This window comes from Stylophora pistillata, chromosome 5 (genome assembly GCF_964205215.1).
Source record: "Stylophora pistillata chromosome 5, jaStyPist1.2, whole genome shotgun sequence".
Taxonomy (NCBI): Eukaryota; Metazoa; Cnidaria; class Anthozoa; order Scleractinia; family Pocilloporidae; genus Stylophora; species Stylophora pistillata.
Genome location: NC_142523.1, coordinates 3814078 through 3832505, shown reverse-complemented (window position 1 = coordinate 3832505; position 18428 = coordinate 3814078). Strand labels below are relative to the sequence as shown.

At 38.4% G+C, this 18428-nt stretch overlaps 1 protein-coding gene and 2 long non-coding RNA genes across 3 annotated transcripts; 1 reads left to right on the top strand and 2 right to left on the bottom strand.

Annotated features, from left to right (window-relative positions):
* Window positions 1-4144: 4144 nt before the first annotated feature.
* LOC111334988 (uncharacterized) lies at window positions 4145-6813 on the bottom strand. Its single transcript, XM_088762316.1, has 4 exons — window positions 6570-6813; window positions 5921-5974; window positions 5069-5123; window positions 4145-4725 (listed from the first exon to the last, which is right to left on the bottom strand). Exons 1-4 carry the CDS (start codon window positions 6644-6646, stop codon window positions 4246-4248), a joined length of 666 nt encoding a protein of 221 aa, XP_088618442.1. The 5' UTR covers window positions 6647-6813; the 3' UTR covers window positions 4145-4245.
* A 1045-nt stretch (window positions 6814-7858) lies between these two features.
* On the bottom strand, window positions 7859-10267 carry LOC148729876 (uncharacterized). The gene is made up of 2 exons (XR_016002177.1): window positions 8560-10267; window positions 7859-8455 (listed from the first exon to the last, which is right to left on the bottom strand). It is a non-coding gene; the product is annotated as an uncharacterized LOC148729876 (long non-coding RNA).
* Window positions 10268-10748: 481 nt separating this feature from the next.
* Window positions 10749-13056, top strand: LOC148729875 (uncharacterized). The gene is made up of 2 exons (XR_016002178.1): window positions 10749-11417; window positions 12547-13056. It is a non-coding gene; the product is annotated as an uncharacterized LOC148729875 (long non-coding RNA).
* Window positions 13057-18428: the final 5372 nt, after the last annotated feature.

Genomic DNA, 18428 nt, shown 5'->3' with positions numbered 1-18428 from the left:
TCAATTCCCGCTTTGATACGGAGGATAGTTCTCCTGGAAAACGGCTGAAAAAGATATTCTGAGCAAAGAATCGTGGAATAATTCCACATGATTCCTTTGTGACCGCATACCAGGTCTTCTGATGATCGAGGCAGGGCGCAAACACTTGAATAACTGGCCACGAGTGAATGACTAGCCGAGGAGCGGGAGATTTTCCCTCCATCGCGTTTCGGCGCCAAAGCAGTACTAAGTTCACTTGAATTTCAAATTTGCCTCTCACTTCTGATATTAACTATTCCTGGGTAATTATAAATCTAATTTTCTCGTTTTGTACATTTGTACTTGTGTTGTGGTCAATAGAACGGCACCTTGCGTCATAGGCATGGTTGTGTGACAAGCGTGACTACCCAATAATCTTCGTTGTTTCGTGTTTCGACTAAGGCTCGGTGCAGACGCCGAACCTAATTCCTTTAATTGAGTACATGAAAAGATCGGCGTCTGAATCAATTCGGAAAGCCTTTGGAACGGTTTTGATTCAGACGCCGTTCTTTTCATGTGCCGATCCAAACACAAACATTATTTTAGTGTATTTGCAAGCAGTTTGAGTGTTTTTACTGGAAAGTCCAAACAGAACGGTGTCTGAATCAACAGGGGTACTTCTGTTAATTTAAGTCGGTCCAAATTCGAATTGGGTACGGATCATGAATAGTTGGGCGTCTGAACCGGGCCTACATGGTCCTCTCCTGATCGTTTACGACATGGACAATTTGCTGTGTGCACGGCCTGTTACGTGCCACAGAACGTGAACTTTGTGTAGATTGCAATGATAGCGTTCTACAGCAGCAAAGGAGAGAGGTGGACGCCTCTAAATGGCTGCTGAAAAATTTAAGTGTTGTGGTATAATCCTCGATACTGCTTCACTGGCTCAAGCGCGCAAACTTCACGGACAACGCTCCAAAATATAAAATACTTCTCGTTACTTGTTTTGTTTTGTTTTGTTTTTTTTTTTTTGAAGCACCGAGACGGATGGCGGCAAGCTCAATTTTTACTCTTTCAGCATTTGGTTCGCATCGATTTAAAAACATCTCGCTACTTACGGGTGATATCATCATCCCCCAGCCTAATAAAGAAACTTTCAGGGGCGCATAGTGAGGTGTTCAAAGGGTAGATTTCCAGTAAGAGCGATATTCCAGCTGAAGTTAAACTTTGTTTAATACTGACGAGAAAAACACCGCTGGGAATATTTTTTTAATAATTTTTTTATTTATTTATTTTTTTCATTATTTTACTTCGTTTGAGTTTTTTCTGTGGTGGGAAAATACAATGCTCGCTTCCGAAGTCCGCAGATGTTGTAAAGTATCCCATTTCAAGATCTGCCGTGGTTTCCTGGAACGTGCTAATTTATATTTTGTATGTTAAAAGTGTTAATTGATTTCATCCAGCAAAAGTCAATACAGCCACAAGCATAACTGACAGGAGTTAACGCCTCGGGTACACGGTAGGAGGCCAAATTCTTTTGGTGTCCAAAGCTCGTCATGTTGAAGAGCTCCAAAGGAAAAGCACAATAATAAAGCAGTGATTTAGTACTTACCAACACGAACTCAAATAAGCTCAGTGATATTCCAATATGGCTGCCTCGATGGACTGTCTCGTGAACATGGTACTAAGGTGTACAAAGTAGCCGATCGAGGTTCCCCTAGCTGCGAACATTTCGGCTTCTCAATCCATATTGCAATTTTGAGAAGTTGCGAAATTATGACTTGATGTTAATTTATTTATTACACCATACAAACATTATTTTATTATTTGCACTTGCTTAGAGCGACATCGAAGTTTATCTGGACCTTATGACAAAGGCGAAGTGGGAAAGAGTGGTGAGAAACATCAGAAATCACTTCAGGTTTCATTCACTTCTGTCTGCAGTCCACAAAAAATGTTTACGGACTTCCGCTTATAATTACATTATGGCCCTTCACAATACCTCATTCATTGTGCAAGCCCATGAATGAGCTAAAAAGGTAACAATACCGTTAAAAACAATGCGTGTGAAAACAAACGAACTTAAAGCAAATGTTACGGAAAGAAAAAAAAATACGAATTTATAATGAACAACTTCCACATAATTTTAGCGGCAACAGACAGTTGTTTCCAAAGTTCCTTGATATGAACAATCGTACCCAGTAGCACTCTTTCGATATAGCTTTCCTGACAGTCTGTCACTCCCGACCACAGCAACTGGCTACAACTACACGATTGAGTCCCCAGAACATTCCAGAACTATTTTCTTTATTAATTCCTTGGAAAGTTCATGTATGCAAGTCATCATTACAAGGCATTCTATAAATCTATAGATAATTTTTTTTTCACAGTCACTACCCATAACACCTACAGGACTTACGACAGCTCAAGAAAGTTCTTGTACTAAAAAGGACAGATTGACTTGGCAAGCGGCATAACCAACTTATTGTCATCGCATTCCTTTTTCATAGCCGACTTGACTTCAAGTGAAGACCCAAAAGCAACTACTTTGTACGCAAATTACTGAGGCACAGCCGATAAACAAATTATAAGCGACATCTCACTTACATGGTATGTAAACACCTAGCTAATTTGTTAACTATTTGCCTCTATGTAGTAAAAGACAAATTCCGTCTTCGCTGAAAAAATAGCATAGTTTATATAATCGTCACACGTTCAGTAGAAATTAGTACACTCCAAGAAGAGAAATCCTGAACCCTGATAGGACCAAATTTAGAATAACAGGAGACTTACATAGATTAATATATATACCAATAAAAAATATTTTCCCATGAAAATCAGTTTCAACCAGCAAGCTGCGATTACATTCTACATAGAATGCAAAAGGTAAAAAGCAAAGCTTTGTCTTTAACTATGTCTAATCTAATTTCATCTCTTTGGGTACTCTGTGGGTTAATTTTTGCCACACAATTGCGCTCAACTGGAGAACAACTCGGAGATAATAAAAAAAAATAGGCTGAAAGTTGATTAAGTCGGAGAAGATGACATGACTTCGAGAGCTCAAAATAATAGCCTTGATTCTTTAGCGGGAAGTGAAAAACCAAATGAATGACAGAGCTCCTTGGAGATCGCTCGCATTCATTTCAGTTTTTAGCGTGGAGGTTACTCCACTCGACCTTACTCATGCCCGCAGCTTCTCTACTTAACCTGAACCAGTCGATACCTTATAAAAGAAGTATATGTATGCATTTTATACTTTTCACTTAGTGCTTTGTCTTTTATGCCTCGCTTTCTACGCATACAAGAAGGTCGTCTGCAAACAGGCTTCCACTGAGAAGGCATTGAAAAACCACAAGCTCACAGAAAACAGTATACAGCACGTAGTTTTGTACATTCTCTAACAGAGTGAGGCAATGGAAACTATATTTTTGTGCACTGCTTTTTCTGATCATGAAGACCACCAGTGCCAGACCTCAGACCTCAGACAAACACTGTACTAAAACATTTTGCGCCTAAATCAGTGCCAAAAGAATGACAAACAAATCAAGTATTAATACTGGAGAGAGAAATATTGCTAGGCAGAAAACTGAATTTTGATAAACATCCTATCATTTTCTACATAAGGAGAACTAAACGCCTCCTCGATAGGAGCAAACCTAATGAAACCATATCCAGTAGGACTGACTGCTTCAGTTGGCTTCTGAAAAGCTGCAAGGTGTGGCTTGGGTTGTATAATGTGGCTAATGTGACGCTTGGCGTCACTCTGGTCTAAGATAGACACAGTGATTCTCTGAGTAAATGGCCATCTCACTTCACTCGCGTTGTCGTATTCTCCCATCATCATGTGAACAAAGAGAGCGACATATCTGCCTTCCTCTTCGTCTACGCCATTCGGGTGTAGTCGTATGCCCACCTTGTATTCAAAGCTGTCAGAATAGATCGCAGGGCTGAAGATGGCGGGTGCAACTCCGTCCTCGTCAACTTGGCGAAGCTGTGCAATTTGTGTCAATATCTCAATGAAGAATGTTTCGCCGGAATTTCTCTTGTTCCTTGTCGCTTTCTGTGCGTCATATCTGACAACAAAAGGCCGCAAAATGATTTTCAGAGCGAAATATTTTCCATCTGACCCGACTAAGGACAATACCTGGAAGTTGAACTTTGTCATGAAAGACGAGTGGTTGTGCCTGTAAGGCTTTTGCATCTGTCATCAATATCATTACTTTCACTGTTATTGTTTACATTAATTAATGTCGAAATCTTATAATACTGTTTGCTTGTTTGTTTGCTTCACTGGTTGTATTTTTCTTTTATGTTCAGATATGTATAGTAATAAAAAATGCATAATACTTGCCCGTCAAGTTTTTGTTTCCATAACCGAAACTCCTCCCTGTTACAGGTATGCTCAATGGCTTGCAGAGTGGGACCCATGGAACTCACTGCATTTACGAGAGCACAATCATACATTTGGTGGCACTGGAACAGTCCTTGTTCCTCATCTGGCTGTGGCTGACTAACTGTTTGCTGGCTCTCTTGCGAGACAGCAATAGTGGGGTAACTGAATTGCTCATCATTCTCCTGTTGGTAAGCTACTGGCTCATCATGTCCATTGATCACGTGAATAACTGCTTGGGACTGCTCTTCGTTGAGAAAAATTGTTGCAGTGTCACGTTCGCCATTTGAAAGCGTTCCACGGTTGGGTCTCTGTTTACTTTTCTCAACTTCGCGCTTATTGCCACTTGCTACATTATCATGATCAGAACGTCTGCGCTAAAATTGAGAAAAAACATCGAAATTAGTATCACCCTGTTTCGATAATCATGAATTCACCCTATTAAGGCATCTGATTAGGTAACTTCGCATTAACATATGGAGTTTATTTAAGAAACAAAATGGTACCCATGTAAAAAAAATCTTATTTCCTACAAGCAATGGCGAACCATCAATATTTTGGAGATCATGATAGCAAGAGAAGCAATTGTTCTTTTCAACTCGGTCTGGTTTTCATGCTTACTATTTATTTTTAACATGACCCAATTTCATCAGGAACATTAAACATTTAAGAAAGAACCGTTGATTTCTTGCATTTTGATCCACAAAATGTAGAGATTACCTCGGACTCAGACAACGATTCGTCATCTCTGCCAAAAGATCTTGGGCCATTTTCCCTTTAAAGATAAAAAATAAAGCTATTCTATACTTTCCCTTCAAGCTCTGTCCTAATGTTTCAAATTAGGTAGTCTGATCTCGCAATTTGTTCTTCAATTATGACGAGAATTGCAAAGGGAACTAAGCCTCTTTTCGATAATGAACCACAATTGTCCGGAGAAGGGAATTTGAGATGGCGCAGAGTTAAGAGCGTTCGTCTTTCAACGCTCAAAGCTCTAATATCACCGGAAACCAGAGGAAAGAGGCACCTCATGGATTTCCACTGTTACAGCCGATTTTTTTCACCTTTCCAAATGGATTTGTGGGCATAGTTAGATGAAAAATTCAACTTTCAAGAGGAAACTTTTGGGCCTCCCCTCCCCCCTTTTTTTTGCATGCATAAGTGCTACGAAGCTCAATAAGTTGTTTGTGCTCATTTGCACACCTAAAACTAACTGAATTGGTATTTGTACTTTATGATTTTCTGGTGATAATAACGAACATTTATTTCCATAAATTTCCATAATTTCCATAAATTTCCATTTTGTCCTCACTGGGAACATCTTATGGCCCGCCACGAGTAACATTGACTGCCAGCAGATCCGAGCTGTTTTTGCATGTAAACGTTATTATTCTCAATATTCATTAAAAGACTGCAAAGCTATTTTAAAATCGACTTAAAATAACATACTGATTTAAAAGGGAATACTGTAAATTTTTTATATTCTATACAAGGCTAAAAGATTAGGAAAAAATTAAAATGTTTGAACCAAACGGTTTCGCCCGTTTGCCATCATCAGGGTAAAGTTTTTCTTACCTCGTTTCAAGACATCCCGTGTGATCTGAGGCTAACTCGTCAGTCCCTTGTGAACTGCAAGAAATTGGATAACTCATAACTGATTCGGTTTCGACAAAGGATGTTCGTGAGCTTCTCTATAAAATAATCCTTCCCGTTCACGCAGGAAGACTGAAGGTAGTGATAGAAGATGTGTCTATGCGCTGCAATAAACAATTGTAAAACGCGCTCCGATCGATTGACATTAAAAGACTCGACGGTGAAACTTGACTGAAACGGAAAAGCGCTAGCTGTCAATCACTGGTAAGTCTGCATAACTTGAGACGGCGATAAACAATTGTAAAACGCGCTCTGATTGGCTGACATTAAAAGACTCGACTATGGTGGCCGAGAACTGCCAACAAAAATTCTTATATTTTTGTGTAATAAATGTTAGTTTCGCTGAGAAATAAATCAAAACTACTACTTGCATGTAAACGTTATTATTCTCAATATTCATTAAAAGACTGTAAAGCTATTTTAAAATCGACTTAAAATAACATACTGATTTAAAAGGGAATACTGTAAATTTTTTATATTCTATACAAGGCTAAAAGATTAGGAAAAAATTAAAATGTTTGAACCAAACGTTTTCGCCCGTTTGCCATCATCAGGGTAAAGTTTTTCTTACCTCGTTTCAAGACATCCCGTGTGATCTGAGGCTAACTCGTCAGTCCCTTGTGAACTGCAAGAAATTGGATAACTCATAACTGATTCGGTTTCGACAAAGGATGTTCGTGAGCTTCTCTATAAAATAATCCTTCCCGTTCACGCAGGAAGACTGAAGGTAGTGATAGAAGATGTGTCTATGCGCTGCAATAAACAATTGTAAAACGCGCTCCGATCGATTGACATTAAAAGACTCGACGGTGAAACTTGACTGAAACGGAAAAGCGCTAGCTGTCAATCACTGGTAAGTCTGCATAACTTGAGACGGCGATAAACAATTGTAAAACGCGCTCTGATTGGCTGACATTAAAAGACGCGACTATGGTGGCCGAGAACTGCCAACAAAAATTCTTATATTTTTGTGTAATAAATGTTAGTTTCGCTGAGAAATAAATCAAAACTACTACTTGCATGTAAACGTTATTATTCTCAATATTCATTAAAAGACTGCAAAGCTATTTTAAAATCGACTTAAAATAACATACTGATTTAAAAGGGAATACTGTAAATTTTTTATATTCTATACAAGGCTAAAAGATTAGGAAAAAATTAAAATGTTTGAACCAAACGGTTTCGCCCGTTTGCCATCATCAGGGTAAAGTTTTTCTTACCTCGTTTCAAGACATCCCGTGTGATCTGAGGCTAACTCGTCAGTCCCTTGTGAACTGCAAGAAATTGGATAACTCATAACTGATTCGGTTTCGACAAAGGATGTTCGTGAGCTTCTCTATAAAATAATCCTTCCCGTTCACGCAGGAAGACTGAAGGTAGTGATAGAAGATGTGTCTATGCGCTGCAATAAACAATTGTAAAACGCGCTCCGATCGATTGACATTAAAAGACTCGACGGTGAAACTTGACTGAAACGGAAAAGCGCTAGCTGTCAATCACTGGTAAGTCTGCATAACTTGAGACGGCGATAAACAATTGTAAAACGCGCTCTGATTGGCTGACATTAAAAGACGCGACTATGGTGGCCGAGAACTGCCAACAAAAATTCTTATATTTTTGTGTAATAAATGTTAGTTTCGCTGAGAAATAAATCAAAACTACTACTTGCATGTAAACGTTATTATTCTCAATATTCATTAAAAGACTGTAAAGCTATTTTAAAATCGACTTAAAATAACATACTGATTTAAAAGGGAATACTGTAAATTTTTTATATTCTATACAAGGCTAAAAGATTAGGAAAAAATTAAAATGTTTGAACCAAACGGTTTCGCCCGTTTGCCATCATCAGGGTAAAGTTTTTCTTACCTCGTTTCAAGACATCCCGTGTGATCTGAGGCTAACTCGTCAGTCCCTTGTGAACTGCAAGAAATTGGATAACTCATAACTGATTCGGTTTCGACAAAGGATGTTCGTGAGCTTCTCTATAAAATAATCCTTCCCGTTCACGCAGGAAGACTGAAGGTAGTGATAGAAGATGTGTCTATGCGCTGCAATAAACAATTGTAAAACGCGCTCCGATCGATTGACATTAAAAGACTCGACGGTGAAACTTGACTGAAACGGAAAAGCGCTAGCTGTCAATCACTGGTAAGTCTGCATAACTTGAGACGGCGATAAACAATTGTAAAACGCGCTCTGATTGGTTGACATTAAAAGACTCGACTATGGTGGCCGAGAACTGCCAACAAAAATTCTTTATATTTTATGTTTGTTCTGAAAATCAAGCAGATAGGAGTTGACTCTTTAAATTGGATAGTTCTTCTATCAAGTGTTGTAGGTAGTTTTTTTCATTTTCCATTTGGGTAAGGTCTATGTCTGTTTGGCATTCCTGGTCTCTAGTAGTAGCTTGTTCTGCCTGGCAATTGTTGTCACTTAGAGTACTTGAATCACGCACTGTAAATTAAAACATTCAAAATAATAACACTACAAGATAAGCTTTTGTAGGAAATATATCGGAACACAAACATAGAATGCAGAAGTAATAGAAATTAACTCACTAGTAGTTGGTTCAGAAACTTTGAATTCTTGAGCTATTGTTGGTTCAGTCTCTATTTGTGGGCTTTCGACACTTTCAACAACTGTTTCAGCAATTTCAGCCTCCATATCAGCTATTTCTTGTCTACGTCTTTTTCTGCTTTTTGCGCGAGCATTGCGTTCAACTGCTATTGAAGAATTGCATATATCACCATGGCCTAATTTAAGAGTTGGTGCCCAGTCAGGATCTGTGGTATCCCAAACAATAGAAGGCGAACCTCAAATGCAATGATAACACGTGCGATCAACTTGAGGTCCGTAAAAATCTTTGCGTAAATCATATCGCGTGCATTTTCCTTGAACCATGAATCTATTCCTTATATTTTTACTCACCGTTAACAAAATGCTCGCTACAAACACGCGTATTTTCAGCCTTCTTGTCATCTAAATCCTTTTTCCGAATGTTTGCCAACCACTGTCGTCGACGATCTTCTCAAAGCTTGCGTAGTTTATCTCCTCCGTTCTTTCTTATTGCGGGGAAGCGAAAATATTGTATACAAGAATCCCCTTTCTTTTTTTTTTCTTTTGTTACTGCAGTCTTTGACAGCACAAATATAGCCCATGGCCGAATAAAACAACAACAAAAACTCAACAACTGTGACGAAAAGTCTTTGCTTGGCTTTGTTTGCATCCGGCACTGGTCCACCAGCAATGGCCGACTTCCGGTTTTCAGAGATCGCATAATTAGGTGTGACGTCACGTGCAAACGAAGAATTGCGGAATTCCAAAACTTTCTTTCGTGATGTCAACCGAAATAACCGTGACGATCGACAACCGAAACATTTCTATTCACCCTAACTTCAAAACAAGTGTTTTCTTTTTCAGGAACCAATTGGAACATCGAAAAAGTCTCACATAATTTTTTAGCCCATGCTATGTTGAAAATTACTGTCCACTTTGTTTGTAGGTCCGCAGTAACGTGAAGGCTGGTAATTCTGTAAAGCAAACACCTTCCCTTTTCGTATTACAGCCTCGCACGCACCTTACAAAACAAACACTGCGAAAATTCTCATCTTATTTATCATTTCTTTATAACTGTTACAGTGATGTATAGTTTTTTTTTTCGTTTCTCTTAAAAAAGCGTGCATGCGAAGATTTCTTCGAACGCACCCTATTTTGTTGACAGAAACTACTTTATATGAGCTTTTGCTTTTCAATAATCTAGTCATGCGTTTAGATATTTTCCATTAGCCTACAAGAGCGGCATCTACACGAATTATCAAAGAGAGTGAGTGGGCCAACAAACATATTTATGCCCATGAACATAAACACTGCGAAAATTTTCATCTTATTTATCATTTCTTTACAAGTTTTACAATGATCCATAGTTTTTTTTCCCTTTCTCTTAGAAAAGCGCGAATGCGTCGATTTTTTCGAGGGCACCCTATTTTTTTGACAGAAACTACAGTATATGAGCTTTTGCTTGTTAATAATCTAGTCATGCACTTAAATATTTTCCATTAGTCTACAAGCGGGATCTACATGAATTATCAATTACTGTGAGTGGGCCCAAAACATATTTATACCCGTGAACATAAACTTTATTGCTATACTATAATGAGAACGTTACTTTTGCCAGAGGTTAACAGTGATCATTTTGCTAATCCAGTACGGTTTATGGTTTGAGGTCGGCTTTTCGATGAAAAAAACATAATTTGACAAGATGATACCCTGAAATTTTCCAGTTCAAACAAAGAGAATACTGCATGTCTTCCTGATGACATTCACCGATAGACAGCACAGTCTTGCGACTCTTTAATACATTAGACGATCCGTACGGATCCGTTCGACTCGTGAAGAAAATGGAGGAAATGAAATGATACTGTGTGCTCCGATTTGTTTGATTTAAAGGACTCGACAATGAGACAACGCGCTCAAGACTTTTCACTCATTAATAGATATGTATATAAAATTAAAAACCGGACTTGACGTTTTTGGAACAGCAAATATAAAACTTGACAAAGTTGCAAACTGCACGAGATGCGCCATTGTTTTGCTCAACAGATCTTCTGTTTCGCTAGGCCGTCTCCGTCATGGTTTTCTTAAAGTCCCTAACGACCTCTAAAATTGAAAATAAAACTTTACTAAAGCCTTTTTTATCTAGGATGATCATTCTCTCTTGCAAATTTTGATACGTTTCTGGTCAGTGAAAATAGTTTTAGACTGATAGTGGAAACAGTTGAAAATGTTTCATTAGGTTTTTAAAGTCGTAATAATATCCTGTGACCACGCAATTCCGGATATCTATTGTCATCAATTTATGCATACAATACCAAATATGGAAGCAGTAACTAAGGGCACGCTAAGCAACAGCAGTATACCTAAACATCATTTCGAAAATCAACAGAAGCTGGCTTGAAATACTTACCAGTTCACCGATTCAACTCGGCGGGTTTTACTTCTTGTGTGAGAGTTGAAATGATGCAAATTGAAGCTGTCTTCGATAATGTCGGAGAAGTATCGAAGAGCTCTGATGCACCGGGCATATTTACTGCAAGATACACTAAACTGCGAATTACTTCTTCTACAATCTTCAAGTCTGAACTGTTGGGAACGTATCATGTTCGATTCTAGGAAGGCTTTAGTTTCCTCTATGCAGTGCTTGCAATGGATATTGCAAAGACGCTGCCCATTGACCCTCTGTGGGTCACAACAGTCGCTTCGTCAGTCGACGGTAATATGACTTCAAAACTCGTTCGTTCTCCAAATCTGGTAGCGCCGTTTTCGAGATGTCTTCAGAGTTATCTCCTGGGTTGGCCATTTTTCAGGCTTCAGGCTTAACATCTGTACATGGTTTTGAGGACTAGAGAACATTTTTCAAGTACGTGTATGAATTTCAATCCTATTTGTCATAATAAAAAAATTGCTCGGAAGATTTTGTAACACATTGTTTAGAAAGGGCGATAGTTAACTCTTTTTCGTGCAATCAAACAATTTCTGAGTGACCTTCGTTCGATGACGATAACATGCCAAATCACAACATTTTCCCACTGCTTAGTGGTAATGTTTCTTGTCAGTGACAAAACTTCCCACTTTAAAATCAATCAGGATAAGGCCATGCTCGTCTTTTAAAATTACAATGTCATCTATTCAATGTTTTTCCAATGCCAAAAAACTTCACGAACAAATCGAAAGTGGTTGGTAGGACTCATCGCAGTCTTAAGTCGGCAATTGCACCACGCACGTCTTAAAACAAACTTCACATAATTGAAGCGGTCTAGCCTGAAATTAACTGTTGGCTGAATTCATCTGCTTGAACAAATTGATAAATTTATTAGTCTAGGCACTGTCTGTTTCTTGCCAATGCACTTGTCGGGATTATTGGTCTAGAATTCAGACTTGATACGAAAACTGAAAGGACCTTAGGTCCTTTCAAGCTCCCCAAGGTAGCTTTTGAAATTTGTGGACTTGAATTGAAACGTTGGTGTCATTATGATAATTATCCGTCATCATTTAGAAAGAGGTACTCTGTTAGTGAAGTGAAACTGACTTAACCTTAGACACTTTCGTGACAGTTCCTGCCATTGGTCAACTATTCGACACACCTCCATACACACCCATATATCAAGTGATATAAGCCAATCAAAAACTACACAAGAAGCCAAATGTTATCAATTACGTCCTCTACAGGCCCCCAGACTGCATGAAATGAGAATAATAAAACAAAAGCTTACTTTCACCCATCGCTGGAGATGGCGCTTGTTAAGCCATCGCTGAAGTAGAATTTAAATAAAGTATCCTGAGCAGAAAAGCCTCTTGTATATAAGGTGATCGACAGGTGTTTTGTCTCTTCGTATAATTTCACCGATTTGAATTCCAAGAAAGAAATGAAAAACAAAACAAGCCTTCCTTGTTGCTAGTCGGGTGCGCTTTACAAAAGACCACGAAAACAACCACCTTATAAAATTCACAAAGTCAGTCAATCTTATAAAACATTCTCTTCCTTTCAGCCCGTGCCACGCAATTTGAACGACGTAATTGACCATGGCCTGTGTGTAGTACCTCTCAAACAACCATAACGTACGCGGCGACAAAGTGGACATTTGTATTTCACTAAGAGCTTGCTTCGTTCTTTTTCCAAAGTGGATCATAAGTATGAACGCCGCTGCTCTCATTTTCCTGTCTTCGAAAATCATCTCTTCGAATTCTGTGAGCACGAAAAAGAATCGACTCGAGTGGAAGGTTTGAGTTTTTCGCAATGTTTATGAGTGGCCGGGAATACAGCCGTTGAAGCATTTCGATCGCATTTCGGATAAAATTCATTTATTCGTGTGAGGTTTTGCACTTTCTACGAAGAAATACATTGTGCCGTGCAAAGTTTGAGACAAAAGATCCAGGGTTACTTACAGAACATTGAAACACGGTTCCTTGCAGATAACCTTGGTATACTTAAATTGTTTTTTACATGCAATCTTGTATCATTTTCCACTCAAGCTGATAAACGAAAATTTGGAACTTTTGACAGTTCAAAGTCTATTTTTTATCGGATGCCAATGAAATATTCCAGCTCCGCGCTGCCTTGGCACCTGTCATCGCAGTTTACATTATTTCTATTTTCTTCCCAATGGGAAATAATCCACAACGGTAAAAAAAAAAAAAAAAAAGCTGAGTTTGAGCACATACAATTGAGAGTGAACATATAAAATTTGCAAGAGTAAAGAAAACGGCAATCCTAGTATGGATAATTAACTAAATCAACTGATAGAAAAACCGTGTATAAGTATGATTTATTTACACTTCTAATCAACGAATTAAGGCTGATAATCCACGAAAAAATTCAGAAATGAATAATGTATCGTACGAGGATCGATCGCGGTAAACAGATAAACCTATGGGTGAAACATTTGATAAATATGCAAAAAAATCATGTAAAATTATTGACCAGTACATCGCAGCACATACCTTGTAACATAAAGGTTCATCTGATCTGCAGTTAACTCACCATTTCCTTCTGGGCCGGTAGATTTAGCGGAGCTCCGACGAAGGGCTAATGCTCGAAACGTCAGCTTTTGTAATCATTACGGTGGCTAATTTACCATTTCAACTTTGTTGATATATCCAAATTATTTCGTTACTCCCACCGAGGCAGCCCTAAACAGTTTCTTTCGAAACTATCAGCCTTTATTCAAGCTGAACTAGGCAGGCCTGTCTAAATATCGTAAATACATACCTACTTACATTTTACGTCAGTGCTGTGACGCTGAAGGTCAAGATATTAGACATAAACGATGTAATTAAATCAGTTTGTGTTACGCCTGTTAACCCCACGACAATCAGATCGAATAATGGAGCAACATGAGTTTGCTTCTCTTTAAATCATTACTCATCACAACTTTTTCGTCTAAACAAAACGATTAACTTTCATCTGGGATGAAGAATCAGCTTCCTTTTAAATGATTATTTTAAACAATCTTTTGGTTTGCATGACTTTTCCCACTTGAGCGGACCTCGCAAATTCGAGTAAACAAAATACAATTCAGTGACCCATTTAATTAAAACTGCGTCGATCAAACTGAGCTAACGTTTACCAATCAAATTGAAATAAACCAAAACTCGGGGAAATCCCTTCGTTGATGAAGTAATCTCTCGCTGTCGCCATGAAGTGATAATCAAAAGGGTCCGCCAGCGGACTATGCCAGAGTTTCATATTAGCTAGCCTTTGTCTCGCGATGGTCGGCTCAGATAAAAACTATGGAAACGATTTCAATTGGTAGTTCGTTTTCAGTTGATCCCTAGCTGCTACTTATCCGTGAGGAACACTCAAACCGAATATTAAGGACATATTTACAGCTCGAAATCGAAGCCCTGCGAAACAACTAACTTCGTTGTTCAGAATCTTCAATAGAAGGTGGGTGGAGACAAGTGGTTGGCATCTTCGTTTATGACTCTTTGAGAACAGTGGTTGATTTTTGTTTTCATAAACATAAAGATCGCCGGTGGAAAATGTCGTTTGAGATCAGGAGAGTGAAACTGAAATAAATCTTGCCGTCTGGAAATTCGGATGCCCTCTTCATCGAACACGATAAAACCTTCAGTGACGTTCAGTTATTCATCTCTCGAAGAATTCAAAATTCATCTCGGTTTTTGCTTTTTGTATGTTATTTTTTCCAAAGAATGAAAAACTTCGTCAATATGGGTACACGGGTGACAAAGTCTGTGATTTTTTCACGAAAAATTCAACTCGTTCAATTTCTCGCGATTCTTTTCAACGATGTAGTAGTTGTCGCCATCGCAGCACTTACGCGAGGATGGCTACACGGGTGATTTGCACTGCGCGCTGGCGACGTGACAAGTTTAGAAAATTCGCATCACCATCACAAGCGAAAAATCGCTCTTGTAGCTGCGCATATGCTTAACAATGGGGGATCTGGAGCCGGGCTGCCTGTCAATTTTACAGAATACTGAAGTTTAATTCAAACAAGTTTCATTCGTGGCCATGCACACTGATTCAAATTTCATTGATTTCATCACTGTTTGTCAGTCTCTCAGTTGCAACATTTTGTGTCTTGACCGACCCTCCCTGAGTAGCAAGTGACCTTGAACGAACAGTAACTCCCTCCTCCCGTTCCCAGCGTAAGATTTGACATAAACGCACTTTCGCCAAATATTCAAATTTTGCGCTTGTGCAGTAATCGGCTATGTTCGAATTTACCCTGTGAATGGTAGCGAGTTTGAATTTCCCTCGTGAATTAATAAGTCATTGTTTGCCTCTAAAGCTGTTGTTTCAATATATCACTTTTATGGCCATATTTGAGGCACTAAACAAATGATAATTTCTTTAAATGTGATCAGCTTTTCTTGATACGTCTTGTTTTTATAACCAATTTGGCTCAAGAATCATCCAAGCTAAGAATCGGCATAGATAAGAATAAGACGATGGATTAAACTGGAAATATCTCTCTTCCTTTTTTCCTTACCAAACCTGAGAATCCCATGATAACGAAGCTGAAGCGGTGATTTATTTTACATTTTCTCAACATATCGTATAGCGATCAGTCAGGATAGAACGCACAATTCCACCATTAGGGAATTTTTTTATATGAAACTTTGATATTAAGTTCTGCTCGTGTTGAGAAAATTACATTCTGATGGTCGCACAATGCGTGAAAACTCGAGTTACAACTCTCCGTCTCTACTTTTCTACTCGGCAGGAGTGAAAAAATATATGTTCAATCACTCAAAGCTGGTATATGCCTTTTCTTATAGATACCAGTCTGAATATTAGGAGCATTAGTTTTATAGTATTTACTATTCTGTAGCAATCATCACTCAATTTTACAAGTGTTATATCTAACACAGGACGAATGTTCTTATTTCAGTGCCTTTAGGCAAAATCTAAAGCAGTCTTAAAGGTTGAGTAAAGCTTTAATCGTCTTTAATTGTCAAATGAAATATCCGAAAGCTAACTCTAACCTTTAATGAATCTTTAATTGAACATAAGTTTAACTTTAGTAGCGCAAATCTTTCAGTATCCTTTAAGTGGTTTCTTTTTTGGCACAAAAGAGGGTGTTTCATTAAAATACATTTAAGTTGACTTTAAGGTGAGATTTAAATGAGTATAGCTGTTCTGACATCTTTAATTCATGCATTAAAGATAGTCTCATTGTAATCTGAACTGTCAACAGAAAATTCATCACAAATCAGCCAACACTTGCACTGATGAGCCAGAAGAGCAAATTTTGTTTTACGTGCAGCAACGTGAGCTCACAATTCTTTCTGGGGTCGAAACATCTTATTGAAAGCGACGGTTTCATTTTTGCATCTCCTTTAAAGAGCGCATGGAGTGCGATGACAAGAAACGAAATGTTTTCTGCGCGCGCTTTAATGGCTTCGAATCACGTTCAACTTTCGAAAGGCATAAGCGGAAAGGTAACGGAAAGAAATTAACAGATACTTTCGTGGCGACTTCAAATTCCCGTGATTTCCCGAAATTTCAAGTTCACCCGACTTATTATGAAGGTTAGTTAATTTGAATATAAAAAAAGTCATGTGTATGTATTTATACATATCTACATATATCTTTACGTCTTTAATTATTACATGAGAACATAACTGCTATTGAACGTTGCTTGAGACGATGTATGTATTTATACATATATCTTTACGTCTTTAATTATTACATGAGAACATAACTGCTATTGCTTGAGACGATTAACATTGAAACTTCCTCGCACTCAATCCCTGAAGATTTTTTGAGGTCGGAGTTGTCTACTGGCTGTGGGGGCATGGACGCCCCATTGAGAAAGTACCTTCGTAGACTATTGCGGCAAGTTTGTAATGTTTCTGGTTCATATTATTTGCCTTTGTTTTCTTTTGTCGTGTGGCTTATTTCTTTCTCCGTATTAAATGTAAGGCTTACAATCTTTCTCCTTTCTAGGAATATTGATTAAAAAGCCTGAGGTTTGAATCCTCACATGCGTCCACCCAGAAGTTTGTCTTTCTGCTCTGCTATAAGAACGTTTGGTAGCGATGTTAAATAAATTGAGGTTTGAATCATCACAAAGGTCCACACAAATTTCTTCCTCTGCCCAGCTGATAGAGCAGATGTTCCTTATGAATATTGACCCAGCTCTTACTTTTTTTTGTCTTCCAGCTGATAAGGTGATGCGCAATTTTTCTGAGATAATTGATTTTTGACTGATATGATATAAACAATTAGTTCTCGTGGCCCCTCTCAAGTTAAGCTACAGTCACCATTCCGTTCTGCAAATGCCATAATTTTTTAATGTTGTTCAGTTAAAAAGCAGATACTCTCCAACCTGGCTTTAGTCTTTTTGTATTCCTTTGACTTTGAATGTCAAGGGTGCCGGAGAAAAGTAAATCCCCGCTTGAACACAGACACAGTCCTCTGGTGGTTACAGCCGAGAACCGACTTGTCTAGCCTCCGGGTTTGAGACCTATTTAACGGCTCAGTACTCGTATCAATCAATGAAAATAAAAAAATCATAAAACATAAAAATAAAAACGATACGGATACATCATTGCCGAGGTACCAGAGGGTAAGAACAAAGTATGGGCAATCTGCACTGCACCTCTCCTCGAGACGCGAAAATAGACAAGCACTGAGAGGAGCGCACGAAACTCTCCTCACAGCTGGGATCACCTTCTCTAGGCTGACTGCAGGAGGTTCGAATCCTCGCAAGGGACACAGATTGCAATGGTTTTTCTTTCACTATCCTATAGATGATACCATTAGCTTTCTGTGATCCATCTTGTCTGCTGGGAATGAAATGTCTTCTTCTGAAACACTATCCTCAAGCTGAAAAAGAAGTGTGCTTGAACTAAATTTGCAATAGCTATAACCTGAAGCTAAACTCAAGTATTTGTTCCTGACAAAATTCCATGCAAGTGTGACGTAAATTTCACATTTGCTTTACATTTACCTTGCTCATTGAGCAAAGCTGTTCATTTGCTATAAATTTGCATTGGGATCTAACAAAAAAAGAAATAAAAACCCTTATTTAGTGGCCATTTGCCAGTTCCCTGAGGGTGGCCCATTTACTGGGTTCAACTGTATTCAGAATAAAATTTAATGTAAATGAAACTGGAATTAAATGTGATTGATCTATTTACCTTTGCTAGAAATCCGAGGGAAATAATAATTCAGGCCACAGGCCTGCCAATCATCCACTTAGAGGCTGATTACATGAGTCAGGCTGGCCTGCCCACATAATGCCATCCTAGCAAACAGTGAACTCGGCTCATGTAATCCACCCTTACTAAAACAACTAATCAGACAAACAAAAGTGGCAGGCCTCTGCCTACCACAGACATAACATTTTATTTTCATAAACACTGCGAACATATATTGCACAAAACTAACAAATTATTT